Here is a 14,597-nt window from a genome sequence, read left to right as displayed (position 1 = left end):
ACAGTATATGAAAGTCATGTCCCTAATAAATATGAAGAAAATCTAGCAAAGACCCGACAAAGGACCCGAGAGATCTGGCCCTTCAGTTTATCCAGCTTCTGTTCACTGAAGCATCATCAGAAAAAGTCTTAGTGGAAGGGTGACTGTCCACCCAGATGAGAAGAATGGGTTGAGGCATGCAAGATTACACAAGAACTGCAATGAAATCAGTCCATGTCTTATGCAGCGACGGATCCAAATTCTAATTTTTTGGTTCAAATGATGAGTGATTTATATATGACGCTTTTTTCTTTTCCGAGTACTCAAAAGTGCTTTATACAACCTGTCTCATTCACCTGTGGTTGTCACTGTGTACAGAGGTCGAGAGGGAAGTACAACAGTGTCTATATGGCGTATCTCTGTCATGGTTTGAAGCTGAAATTTATACTACGCTTACACTAATCCGTTTTCGTCTAAAAACGCTCAGTGTCCACACTATCATTTTCAATCGTTTCCGAACAGTTGTTCATCCACGCTGAAACGACTAAAACCGCTTACACATCTGTGAAACATAAGACGATTCGACCTGCATCATATCGGTCTGCTGTTTAGGCTCTTTGAAACGTCACGGCAAAATGTTGAGGAACAACACAGTTGTTTTTTAATGGACTGACAATGATGTGGCGTTGTTGCTGCGATTAACACAGAAGTACAAAGTTGCAAAAGCGAGTGAGAATGAAAGAATTTGAAGAAAAGCTATCTGGAACATGTACAGACTGATATTAAACTTTATTAGGGCTGTCAAAACTGAGAGCAAACTAAACAACTGCTGTATAATGCCCTCCGCTATCTTAGTTTAATGACTGCATCATGTGACTAAAATGTGTCATTGTTTTCGTAAAGGCTCCGGGTTTGCTGTCCACACTGCGACGCAAAAACGTTTTCAAATGTATCTGCTTTGGAGAGCGTTTTCAAAAAGCTCTGTTTCCCTTCACCAAAAACGTTATCTGAGTGTGGACGGAAAGCCAAAACAGAGAGAAAAAGATGTGTTTTCAAACAAAAATGAATTAGTGTGGACATGGCAGAGCACCTCTGCACCTCCTTTACCTGTAATGTTTCTTTTTGGCAGCTGCTTAAATAATACAAACCACTTTAATGTTTTTTTTATTTCATGACAAAAAACCAAACAAACATGTCTTTCCTATTAAAAATTTAATTTAGGTAAATAGCACTATAGGCCCAAGAAAGAATGTATGATTCTGAGGTGAAAAACATTTTTCTATGCAGGAATTGTGCAGACTTGCAGTGTTGTATTTGGTCACAGTCAGGTCATATATATTTGAGGACAAGCTTCTTGGTGAGAGTGTATTTGGGCTCCGGCATTTGTTTGTAGGATAAAAACTCTCCTTTGCTGATCTCCCTGTTCACACGTGTCAGGACAGTGAGGATATCGTCCATCACCTGGCTGCAAGGACAACATGAGAATAAAAAAGGACACATTTTGGATAGTTTCAAAATTTTAACAAAACACCCAACTCATGCCAACACCATGTCTGAAAGCACCAAAAGCAGGCAGACAGAAATGTACAGCGATTTGATGCATTTGATTTGCCTTCCCTCATTACTTTTGAGTCTCAGAAAATGGTGGAGTTTGTGTAAAGATGAGTAATTTTGGAACTGTTAAACTGTTTTGTAAAACTCAAAGCTCAAAGTCTTCACTTGAGTCACATCATGATTGTGTGAAAATTTATTGAGGTATTCTAAAAAGGAAAAACGACTACATTTTTGTTTTTGTCCAAAATTCTATGGACCTAACTGTATGTGACATTTTAAAAAATCTACTCTGTAGGAAACTACTGCACTATGACCTTCCCATATGACAGTGGTGTGGTCTGTTATAAAGAAACTAATCATTTTAACTCACCTTTCTGCTGCTATTTTCAGCTGTTTGCACAGCTCCTGGATGTAGATAGATCCTGTGCGTTTGTTTCGAAAGGACTTGCACTCCTCTACTGTGGACATGCCGATCAGAAAGTCTGCTAGCTCAGGCACTGTCTCATCAGGGATTGAAGCGTCAGCTTGCCATGCTTCTTTTTTTCGGTTCTCGTCCTCTCTACTGCAGGGACGGTATCCTTTCTGGTATCCATCACCTTGACAGGCTTGAATGAAGAAGAGTTTGGGCTTCCCTGTCAAGGTTGGAGCTCTTCCACTTGTAAAGGGGTCCGTCAGCTCTTTCAGGAGCACCTTTTCCCAATCAGTGCCAAAGACACACCCCTTTTCTCCATGTGAAAGCACGAACACCACCTTAAATCAGAGGTAGACCTATGTTTTATTATTTATACTAACACTACTGCTGACATGTTGCTGCTGTTACAATCACAGAGACATGCACTACATGGTGACATTTTTTAGAAATGTGCTGATCTAAGACCTTTTTGAGAAGCCTGATACCGCATATCTGCACAGTAAATGATAAACAATAGCTGAAAAAATGTAAATGTAATACTGAGAAGTTATGGTTTTATGGTAAAGTGTCTGTAGGTTATGTTTATGGTAAGAGCCTCAGAGCTCGCTGCTTGTATTATCTTCTCAGATAACTCTTTTTTCAAAATAATTTCAAAATAAGTGCATGTGTATGAAGTACTACAACTCTGAAGATGTGTGACTACGCACCAAGGCATCATCACTTTTGAAATTATTCTTGCCAAGATCATTTATTTTCTTCTCCATCTGCTCTGCAGTACAGTTGTTGTGTATCTTCACTTGAAAACCTAAGCGAGTGAACACTTCTTTCAGAGTATCTGTGTCAGACAGAAAAGAAGCAAAAGAAGGATTATAAGTACATTACATGGTCATGGCATACGTATATATGCATTAATTGTTACAGGGCTCAGGAGCTTCCAGATAAAACAGTCATAGATAAATCAGGTCATTGTTTAAAGCCAAGAACTGTACCTGCATCCTCCTGAGTTCCTTTTCGATTATTCAGACCTCCTGTGAAGATCTCATTGTTGAAGACCACGCACCAACCACGTGGGTTATGAGTCAGAGTGTAGTAGTCTGACTACAGGACACAAACACAGAAAACAGACTGATGATAAATGTCACTGATGTGACAAAAGAATGAATGAAAGCATGAGAACCTGTGAATGAATTACCTCATTAGGAGGAGGAGTGGGCAGTGGCTCATGGGTCCTCTGTGGGAATAAAACACAGCGGTCAGCAAACTGACAAACTGCAACATTAACTGCTCAGAAACACACATTTACAGACACACATATACACATATACACACATATACACACATTTACAGACACACATATACACACACATATACCTCAATATCCATGCTGAACTGCTGCTGTGGATGCCGGGCCCCTGTAATGATCACAATCATTCGATGGTGTTACCAACATGTACAATTTCATGCGTGCATGTTCTGGTATATGGAAGTGCATCCTGTACTTTGTGTGTAGTTCTCTAAAATAATTGCCAGTTGTTGATCCGGCTTCTGCACTGCTTCATGCAGCAAAGTAACATCTGTCTCTGACTCTCAGATCCTCATATAATGCTAAGAGGCTGCACAAAAGTGCCCTCAGTGACCCAAACTTTAGAAAAACTTCATATGTACTTTTTAATATTTTTAACATTAACTATGCAAGAAACATCTCCTGGATGCACTGGTATGCATCTTCGGCGATGTATCCTGGAGTAATCAGGTGTTTCAGGACTCGCAAAATCATACATCCTCACCCTGGCGACCAAGTCAGGGGTGATCAGGCCACAACTTGCGTACCAATAGCTATCCACAGATCCGCTCTCTTTATCCACAGCCACCTTTGTGGCTCTCTCTGCAGTTTCACTCATAGCCTGGATGGCCCTCTTCTTGGCTGGCCCACCCACACCTAGCCGGCCGAGGACTTTGCAGAGTGATTGACCTGCAAAGTCCCTTCATCCCACTTCTATGGACTCATAGAATGTCTCCCAACCCCTTTCCCTGCACTAGTTCCTGGTCCTCAGCGCATTTCCTCTCGTTGGCCTCCTTGATCCGCTCTTCCCAGGGCACTGTAAGTTCCAGCATAATCAGTTGTTTTGAGGCCTCAGAAGTGATGATCATGTGTGGCTAGAGGGAAGTTTTTAAGATGTGCTGGGGGAATTTTAGCTGTTTACCCCAGTCAGCCTGTAGCTGCCAATCTGAGACTATGCTGAGGAGGCCAGCTGTTAACTGTGGACACACCTGGGTTTCTCTCCAGCCTTAATGAAAGAAATTGCCTTCTCTGGAGCGTGATGGTGCTTGCTCAGGTACTACTCTAAGCACCTGGTTGTGACGCCAACGATACCGACCATCAGCCAGGGCCTTTCGGCAGCTCCTGAGGAGGTGTTCTAGGGTGCCTCTTCTAGAGCACAGCGGACAGTCTGATGTCTCACTCTTCCCGCCCACATGGAGGTTAACTGGGCTTGGTAGGGTGCTGTATACTTCCTGCACGAGGAATCGGACTTGGTGGAAGTTGGGTTCCTGCATGATGACTTGGCGCTGCAAGGTACTCTCCCACCTTGTCCATGCTCCTTGCTGCCTGAGTCCTACGGCCCTGCTCACTCGCTTCTCCTCATCACCTGCTTGTACCTCTTCCTGGAGTAGCTGGTGTCCTTTCCCGGCACCTTGGTGACCTGGGCCTTTGGGAAATAAGACTATAAACATGGCCAGCATGTAACGTCTCACTCTGTAACAGTGAATAAGCTCATTGTGGGCCTGTGACTCAATGTCACAGGAACACAACACTGATTTGTGTCCTTGCACACAAACATTTCTCCAGATACTGAAAGTATCAACAGGGAAGATGTGGTGGGACATACTGAGCTTGTGGATAAGATCATGAGTAAAGCAGAAGATACCTGCAGAACTTTCCTCAACCTCCTGCAAACTGATGAAGACATTTAAAGTACTTTCCCTGAACTGAAGAACTTACATATCATTGACACCCTGTTTCTACCTAAGCCTGACCAAGCTTCGTTACTTCAGCATAGTAATTACACACAGAGAAATGTTGTGTCTGAGATCATGTTCAGGTTGGATGTGCAACTCTGTTTCTCTCTGATTCCCTCGCATGTTCTATCACATGAGGGCTCCAGTCAAATGGAGGTGAGGTCCTACTTCTGGAAAGGCAGAGGACCTGTGAGTGTCTGAGCGGTCAGCTGTTGAGCTGATACTTGTATTGCTAATAAAATTAGGAGTATTTTTTAAGATTCTGCTTTGAGACTTTTCTGAAGTTATTTTTGTGGATTTGTGTCTGATTTTTAAACCTGACTTGGAGCAGGGTGCACCAGCTGAACTGTGGTTAAATGTTCAGATGATCAGTAACCATTAATAACTAAGTAGTAGTATTTCTAACTACTTATTTCAACACAAATCGTCAATATTTGTCAATTAAAGCTAGCAACACTGAGCTGTTGCAACAACCAGCAGACCTGGTTAGTTGGGTTTTTTCTGTATAAAAAAGAAAATGGAAAAAAAAAAATCCAAAACAATAACTAAATGAAAATTAATGCACGAGGACAACACCTATGATTAAATGTACTGACACTCAACTAATAAAATCGAGAACAGAATGTTTTGGAGAGACAAGAACTCATCCAGAATTCATTAACTGTGTATAGAGATGGGTGGAGCGATCCAATAAGTCACTCCCCTTTTACGCGCAATTTGATCTGCTGTCGATAATCAGGGTGTGAGGGGCAGAGAAAGCTTCCGCGCTCCCATGAAAACGCGTTCACAGACTAAAGCTAAAAGAATTTAGACTTTAGATTAAAACTAACTCAAATGTTGTTGTCAAAAGTACAAAAGTAGCGCTTGTCTATACTGTGAAATATTGGTAAAGAGTAAAGGAAAACAGTAAATCAGCCACGTCTCATAGCCGGAAAGGTAAAAGAGCGCAGAAACTCACTGTCACCGGGATCAGGTTTTGAGAAGTTTCCACCTGTAGCATCCTCTGCAAAAATGAAGACACAGTGTTAGAGTCCGATCCCTGTGATGGTGTTTCAGTCGATCACACAGAGAAGAACAGTAATATTAAAACATCACACATGGGTGTAATATTACATTCATTAAAGTACCTGACCCACACAGCCATCACGTATTATGGCTTCAGTTGCACATTTATACAGAGGAATGAAGCAGCCAGCAGCTCCATCAGAGCGATCAGGACATTTTACAAGATTATTATTACTAAAACAAGTCTAAGTCCAGATTGTATTGTGGGACTGGAGTTTTAATTTATTGTATAATTGTATAATTTATTGTATAAATGTGCGAATCTGCCATCAGCCCAGTTACTCGTTATTAGTCAATCGGTCGTTAAGTTTTCGCTCTGTAGCATGCAGTAGCCCAACACTCAGTCCTCATTAAACTCCGACCTCTGTCTCTGCGGGCTTTACTTTATCGATGCAGAATCACAGTCGTTAATCTTACCGAGTTCTTTTGCCGGCTGATTGCAGCCGATCGCTTTCAGGATCTCGAGAACCACCGTCAGAGCCCCCTCCTCGGTAAAAGTAGACACCAGCACGTCTGTGATCTGCAGACGGCTTTTGCCCTCCACCCTGTTGCGTTTTACCCGCGGCTCTTCTCTGCGGTCCAGAAGCTCGTGGCAGAACCTCTCAAAATCCCCCTTTGATAGGTTCTCCAGAGTGTCTGCCAAAGCGGATTTAATAGTTTTGGCCATTCTTCACCGAGATCCAAGACTGAGCCTCTGATTGTAACCGCTGTTGCTTTCTGGTGTGTTGCCAGAGAAGTTAACTACGTAATTCCTTTCTGAGCAATTCGAAACTATAGTCAAGAGAAAAAAAAGATACATTCAAATGCCTTTGGAAACAGAAGACCTCTAATGAAAGCAAATGGACACAAGTACTCATTAAAATAGCTCAGTCTGTTTCACGACTTTTACAGATTATTTCAGTGTAGTGGTTTCACAAGCCCATTTATTTATTTATTTATTTATTTATTTATTTATTTATTTATTTATTTATTTTGTCATGTTGCATCGGAGCAAACACAGCATCTCCGATTCTCTCTCGGACACCTTTATCAAAGTTTATGCTAAACTTACAGTCTTCTTTAACCGTGCCACCACAAGCCCAAAACATTTCAGCCTTTCTAAAGTAACATAAGGACACTGCGATGTTTGTCAGCATGGAACAAATGAGAGAAGCCCATTAACTGCAGGTCCTCAAAAGCTCACTGGATGAGTCACAAGCAGGAAGTAACAAGCACAGTTACAGTTACACAATTCCTCGTTCATCACTCATTTCCAGCCAACCACCTTATACATCACATCCTTTTATTACAGTATAACAGCATATTTTCAAGATATGAGTGCTAACAACAACATTTCATTCTTTTAGAGAAACACAAACAACTTTCATATTTCGGGGCTCACAAGTCAGTGACACCACCGCTTAAATCCAAAGGCGATAAACTCACCATGCTCTCTGTTCTCCTTCCTTTTTTAAGCACCATTTGTTTGCTTTTCTTTCTAATAATTTAAACTGCTGCTGCACCGGCTAACTAGGAACTGCGTACTCTTGTACAAATGAGAGGGAGCAAGGTCCGGATGTATAAGTAATGTATTTCCCAGCATATAAAACATTTCAGAAAAAATCAGTGGACTGTGTAATGACTGTAAATTGAAAGTGAAAGCTTATATACATAAGGAAAATGTAAACTGCATAACAACAAAGTAGAACCATGTCATGAAAAAATAATGTCAGTGTTCCAGAGAACAGGGTACAGTGAAATGTTTTTCTGGTTACACCCTAAGCAACAAAAAGAAGAATCCATTTCATTCATGGATGTGTTTTAATGTAATGGGTGAAAAAATAGTACAGTTTACAATACACAACAATAACAACACAGTGAAAATAAAAGTGCCACAGGTCCCCAGTAAGGGCCTTATACTATGAGAGACTGCAGGAATTTATATTTACAACAGTGATGAAAAACAAAGAAAGTAAAATCAAAGTTAGTTAAAACAGTAAAAATAACCTTGAGATTGTGTAAGACAGCTGTGCAAATTGCATTAATAAATGATATGTGCACTATAAATGTAAGAAAAACAGCTGGATGAAACTATAATAGAAAATATGTTTGGGATCTTGTGCCTGACAGGTGTGTTCACCGGTCACAGAGTGAAGGATTATTATACAGATATATTTAAAGAATGGAATGATTTCCTGAAGCGCTCTTTATGGCATCAGTGGGAGAAGGAGAGTGTGGAGTGGAGCGGGAGTGAAGCTTGTCCATAATGGAGAGCAGTTCAGTGACCTTTGACCCTCACTGACTCAAACGCCTCAAAATTCTGATGCTTCTAGCTTTGCAGATTAGTTTATTAATTTATACAAAATAATTAAAATTTATTATATTTATTTAACTTAGACTGTAAATTTAATATTACAGAACATGTTCTTCATTAAGAACACAAAGTTTCATCAAATATTAATAATATTCTATATTTAAATAGCACAATAGCTTATAAACACTGATGTTTTAACGTTTGAAACCCCTTTGAGCTCCATGTTTCAGTTACTGCGAACAGCTAGGAGATTAAAAGACAATGTGGTTTTCAAAAGGCATAAAACTTGACACATTTCTTGACTGTTCGGAGCAGGATTCGTTTATTTCCATCTTTTACAGTTTTAAAATAATAAAAAGGGCCCAAAGTAAATGTTTAGGGACCCCACAGTTCCCCACAGCATGTAAACTCTTTTTATAGCAGTTGAATCTCTTTTAATTCTTGTTTTGCAGATTTCTTCCTTCCACCTTCATCTGTTTCTGATTCTTGGTCCATCTTGCGTGTGGCTTTTTTTGGAACAGATTTTCCACAATGTTTATCTCAGGGGAGTGAGAGAAATGGTTAAACCTTCAGCTTAAAACCTTGGAGGTAGCGTATACTCATCTAAAGCAGGGTTAAGGAAAGCTTCCAGTCTGCATGCTTGCTTGAGTGTAAAATTTTATAACAGGTTAGCTCTGAACAGATGGATGATCCAGTTTGGCAACAATAGAAACGGAAAACACTGAGCTATGACTAACTTTACAGGAAAAAGAGAACTGGTTTTACTTGAAATGGCATTTTTAGCAATGAAATCTTTTTATTCTATGAGATCTGAAAGGACAAAATGCATCTAATGAAACAAAAATGGCACTAACAAAAATTACATAACAATGGAGTCTTATTTTATGAAATTCTTTGGGTTTAAAACTTTAACGAGACAACAGTTATTTGTTTTGAAATAAATCTGTAGTTGGAGCTTGTGTGTGAGTACTAGATCTCTCAGTTTACAGAAAACCTTTCACATTGAGATTTCCAGCTGTCGTGAAGTCTTTCACCTGCAAAACATAAAATAAATCATAGCATATAGTCTTTATATGAACAAACGACAGGAAGATCAACTCTGTCCAGACGAGAATCTAATTTCCTCCAACGGCTTCTGTGACTGAAAAACACAAATGAAACAAAATGAAACAAAACTTTAACACTTTGTAACACTTTGTTACTGTAGGGCTGCATTTTAACACAGACCACAAAGTATAAATGCTGGTTGACTTAGGAAAGAAAAACAAATTGAAAAATTAAAAACGTTATTGTCCCCTAACTCTAATAACTGGCTGTGCCACCCTTGGCAGCAAGACTGAGAATGAGTTTTTCACATGTCTGCATAGGAATTTTGTCCCACTCTTCTTTGCAGAATTGTTTTAATTCAGCCACCTCTGAGGGTTTTCCAGCATGAACAGCAGGTTTAAAGTATCTCAGTCTGATTTAAGTTCTATTAAAGTTCATGCCACATGCAACGGGTTTTAAACCGTTCATGCATTTTAACTTTTGTCTCGTCAGCCCACAGACGTTTTTCACAAAGGTCTTGGGGGTCATTCAGATGATTTTGGTAAATGTTAGACAAGCCTTCAGTCGGCAGTAATTTTCTCCTTGAAATCTCCCGTGAATGCCATTTTTGCTCATTCTCTTTCTTTTTGTTGAATCATGACCTCTGACCTTAACTGAGCCAGGTGAGGGCTGCGGTTCTTTAGAAAATGCTTTGGGTTCTTCTGTGACTTCTTGGATGAGTTATTGATGCAGTCTTGGAGTAATTTTGGTCAGCTGATCACTCCTGGGTAGGGATGTGGTTCTGACATAAACGGTAGTAACCAGACTGAAAAGCAGCGCACATTTCGGTGCTTTATTCCAGTGCTTTTTTTCCCCCTGAGATGTCATACACTTTGGACTCTAGCTGTCATGATCCTGGGTCCTTTTGACCCAGCATTTTGTGTTTTCTCTTCGATTTTGGTTCTGTTCTTCCTCAGGTTAGTGTTTACTCTGTTCTGCCCGTGTGTTCCTGTTTTGTTGTGAAGGTCTGCGTCTTATGTGAGTGTTTTCAGTTTGCCTCCCTAGTCTCGTCATGTTAATCACTCCCAGCTGTGTTTCCCACCTGTGTGTAATCTCCCTGTGTTCTCTGAGTGTATTTAAGTTGTATTTTCTGTCTTAGTAATTGCTGGTTCGTCTGTGTTGTTTCCCCTCGGTCTCCCTGCGTCTCTCCTTGTGTATTTCCCCGGATCTCCCTGCACCTTCATTTCTGGTTTGTGTTGTTAGTTTACCCAGTTTAGGTTTCCGGTTTCATGTTCACCCACCATCGCTGTTTGTACCCACTGCTGTAAATAAATACTCACCTGCACCAGAGCTGCCGCCTTTTGGGTCCTTTCTCCCACTCCACACGGCTTGCCCCGACAAACCGTGACAGTACGAACCAGCCCCCATGGACCCAGCGGCAGTAAATCCGTCCGAGGAGCTCCGGGACGACGTTACATATAACGTGGAGATTCTCCTCGGGCTGTGGCTTGAAAACCCTCCAGAGGAGCTTCGCCGCACCATGAAAATCATGTTTTTCTTGAAGGATGCAGACTTCTTCCTGTACCACTGCTTGAAGAAGGTTTCTTCCAGAAACTGGCAGTAGGACTGGGAGTTGAGCTTGACTCCATCCTCAACCCGAAAAGGCCCCACAAGCTCATCTTTGATGGTACCAGCCCAAACCAGTACTCCACCTCCACCTTGCTGGCGTCTGAGTCGGACTGGAGCTCTCTGCCCTTTACCAATCCAGCCACGGGCCCATCCATCTGGCCCATCAAGACTCACTCTCATTTCATCAGTCCATAAAACCTTAGAAAAATCAGTCTTGAGATATTTCTTGGCCCAGTCTTGACGTTTCAGCTTGTGTGTCTTGTTCAGTGGTGGTCGTCTTTCAGCCTTTCTTACCTTGGCCATGTCTCTGAGTATTGCACACCTTGTGCTTTTGGCCACTCCAGTGATGTTGCAGCTCTGAAATATGGCCAAACTGGTGGCAAGTGGCATCTTGGCAGCTGCACGCTTGACTTTTCTCAGTTCATGGGCAGTTATTTTGCGCCTTGGTTTTTCCACACGCTTCTTGCGACCCTGTTGACTATTTTGAATGAAACGCTTGATTGTTCGATGATCACGCTTCAGAAGCTTTGCAATTTTGAGACTGCTGCATCCCTCTGCAAGATATCTCACTATTTTTGACTTTTCTGTGCCTGTCAAGTCCTTCTGTTGACCCATTTTGCCAAAGGAAAGGATGTTGCCTAATAATTATGCACACCTGATATAGGGTGTTGATGTCATTAGACCACACCCCTTCTCATTACAGAGATGCACATCACCTAATATGCTTAATTGGTAGTAGGCTTTCGAGCCTATACAGCTTGGAGTAAGACAACATGCATGAAGAGGATGATGTGGACAAAATACTCATTTGCCTAATAATTCTGCACTCCCTGTATAAGAATGGGTAAATCAAGATTTTATAAAGTAGTTTAACTACAGCTTACTATCATACTAATAGTTGCACATTAAATTACATCACACAAAACGTAATTCTCTTATGGTCAGCTGGAACTTCTTCTGGCCTTGAAAACAAAACCTTGTTCCTTCTGGGAAGTTTGTTGTATTCTGTTCTGACTATCAGCCGTCAGAACGAAACTATCTCAGAACAAACTCGGAAGTGACTCTCAGATCCTATAATAACGACTACATGCTGTACAAAAGTGCCCTGTACTTCTCGACAGCAGGAATAACAGGTTATTGGAGGATGGAGACGATGTCCTCACCCCTAAGAGCATTTATAGAGATACAAAAACATGTTACTACTACTGTCAGGGTCAGTGTGCAGATGTGTTTGGTGATTTTAAAACAATTACCTGGGACAGCGCTCCTTCAGCTGCTCACAAAGAGACTGAACAAACCAGCTTCCATCGAATGGATCTCTAATTGCAGCATGATCTTCAACAGTGGCCATGGCAACCAGAACATCAGCATCCTCAGGGATGGTAGACGGTGAAGTATCATCATCAGTCTCCATCAGCTGCGCTCCACGCTGTATGTTACTTCCTTGGCAGGCCTGGATCAGGAACACTTTGGGCTTACCGGTGAGGACGGACTGGTCACACCCCCTGAACTTTCGGGTAATTTCTTTAATGGGGAGGGGGTTCCTGTCAGTTCCCAAAACTACACCCTTTTTTCCGTGACTCAGAATAGAGCAGATGAAAGCATCACCGTGCTCAAGGACCTGCTGAGGATCAACAAAGCTGCTGCCATCCCACTCTTTAAAGTTGAACTTCTGCAGCTGAGACATGTCTGCCAGGGAAGCAACAAACGTCAGTGCCTGATCCATCTGATCCTTGTTCAGGTCTTTACACATCAGCACTCTGAAGCCCAGCCAGCTGAACACCTCTGCCAAGCTTTCTGCAAAAAATGTAATTAGAGAAAAATATTTAAGCACCAGATACTAACAAGAAAGAATAAAAAATCTGCCCCTGAAACTTACGGGCGTCTTTATCTGTCCCTCTTCTCTGTGAACCATCCTTGAAGTTCTTATTGTTTATGATCACGCAGAGGCCGACGGGCCGGCTAATGATTTGATAAACATCCTAAAGAGTGGACACCAAGATTTTACATGTGTTACTACAGGCTGCGTAACCACAGAATCTCATCTACATATCTGTCTCAAGCGATGTCACAAGTGTAGGAGGCTGTTTCTGCATCAGCATCTCACCTTTGACATATTCCCATCTTGTGGCAGAACATCTGAGGGAAGAACAATAAAACTAAGTTAAACAACCAAACACAACAGGAGACGCAGTGTTTCTATACAGTGTTACGTGTGTGTGTTACCATGCTGACATGAAGACACTTGGACAGGCTCGGATAAAAGGGGGGTACAACTCAGCTGTAAACTCGCCAGCAGAGGGAAAGTTTCTTTAATGGCGCCATCAGTTTGCAGGAGGTTCAGGAAGTCTTTGCATGTTTCTTCTCCTTTATTCATGATCTTATCCACGAGCTCATTGACGTATGTCTCCGCATTTGCACTGTTGATGCTTTTAAGATTGTTGTACTCCCGCTGAGTGATCAGCTTATTCTCATAAACTTTGTTGAGAATTAGCCTGTGGTCTCCGGACAGAATCTCATGAATGGCTGTTTTATTGCTCCTTATTGCATTTTGGGCCGACATGCTGAATCTGCGCAAAGGAAAGAGTCAGAGGTGATCCTAAACACTACTGTCTATGAGAAGGAAGTGGTTTACTACAGCTTACTATCGTAATAATAGCTGCACATTATATTACATAAAACGTAATTCTCTTACGGTCAGTTGGAACTTCTGCTGTCCTTGAAAACGAAACCTCGTTCCTTCTTTGAAATAACATCCAACACGAAACTATCCTGCGTTCCCAGAACAAACTCGGAAGTGACTCTCAGATCCTATGATAACGACTACATGCTGTACAAAAGTGCCCTGTACTTCTCGACAGCAGGAATAACAGGTTTACAGCCATGTAGCACTGAGAAAAAGCTGTGCTGCAGCACGCAGGCATCACTGCACCACATGACGATGCAAAATGTGCGTGCCCATACACGATCTTTGAATTGTAAATAATGATTAACCCTTTAAGACCTACCATAGAACCAAGTCCGCCAGAGCTTATATTATATTTTTACATGCTGTAGTGCAATTTTTGGGAGCATTTCAAGTTGATATACATCAGTACAACCATTATAGCCCAAATTTTAATAATATGTATGCATTAAGTGCATAGTAATTACATAAATTGCAAAAAAAGTGCAATAAACTACAAAAAATTTGAAAATCGTTTTTGTTTTTTTAACATATATTTCTAGTTAGAGAAATTTAAGAGGCTTATCCCTCAAAACTGTAAATACAAAAAAGTTGCACAAAATAGTTTCCCACCACAGGAAATTTATTTTAAGTGTCTTCATATTTTTATTTTTGAAATACACCAATTTTTATATACTAAATAAAACATAAAAAAAATAAAAAAAATATTATAATGCAAATTTGCAAAAAAACCAGCATATGCATCAAAATAAACTATTTCCAGCAGTGCAATATGAGTCCTAAGCATCCCAGAAATGACACAGAAAGTCATAAAGTAAAACATAACTTTTAAAAACACCAGTATAGGCTCATGAGGCCCTGATGGTAAAATACTACATTCCCGCAAAAGGCAGGTCATGGCGGACATGCGATAGTTAATGCTGATGGACGTAGGA

At 41.0% G+C, this 14,597-nt stretch overlaps 2 protein-coding genes across 4 annotated transcripts in view; both read right to left on the bottom strand.

The window, feature by feature from the left end:
- Positions 1–14,597, bottom strand: part of LOC309693519 (caspase-8-like) — a 92,036-nt gene that overhangs the window by 68,767 nt on the left and 8,672 nt on the right. For both annotated transcript variants that reach the window (XM_082512816.1, XM_082512815.1), the window contains 4 exons: positions 13,084–13,115; positions 12,856–12,958; positions 12,230–12,773; positions 12,013–12,141 (listed from right to left, as the gene is read on the bottom strand). In XM_082512816.1, coding sequence (XP_082368942.1) covers positions 12,111–12,141; positions 12,230–12,773; positions 12,856–12,958; positions 13,084–13,115 — 710 coding nt within the window. In that variant the 3' untranslated portion in view covers positions 12,013–12,110. The remainder of the gene's footprint in view (positions 1–12,012; positions 12,142–12,229; positions 12,774–12,855; positions 12,959–13,083; positions 13,116–14,597) is intronic.
- LOC309693515 (caspase-8-like) lies at positions 1,177–13,861 on the bottom strand. 2 transcript variants are annotated; one of them, XM_082512804.1, is made up of 9 exons: positions 13,672–13,861; positions 13,203–13,546; positions 5,922–5,966; positions 3,317–3,357; positions 3,138–3,176; positions 2,935–3,043; positions 2,653–2,780; positions 1,904–2,283; positions 1,177–1,444 (listed from the first exon to the last, which is right to left on the bottom strand). In XM_082512804.1, exons 2-9 carry the CDS (start codon positions 13,537–13,539, stop codon positions 1,309–1,311), a joined length of 1,215 nt encoding a protein of 404 aa, XP_082368930.1. In that variant the 5' UTR covers positions 13,540–13,546; positions 13,672–13,861; the 3' UTR covers positions 1,177–1,308. The 2 variants fall into 2 exon arrangements, with proteins under 2 accessions (XP_082368930.1, XP_082368931.1); XM_082512805.1 differs by lacking the exons at positions 13,203–13,546; positions 13,672–13,861 and adding exons at positions 6,446–6,799; positions 7,454–7,514.

The sequence above is a fragment of the Aulonocara stuartgranti genome, assembly GCF_965226115.1.
Source record: "Aulonocara stuartgranti genome assembly, chromosome: 18".
Taxonomy (NCBI): domain Eukaryota; kingdom Metazoa; phylum Chordata; class Actinopteri; order Cichliformes; family Cichlidae; genus Aulonocara; species Aulonocara stuartgranti.
This window is presented reverse-complemented; position numbering and strand designations above follow the sequence as displayed.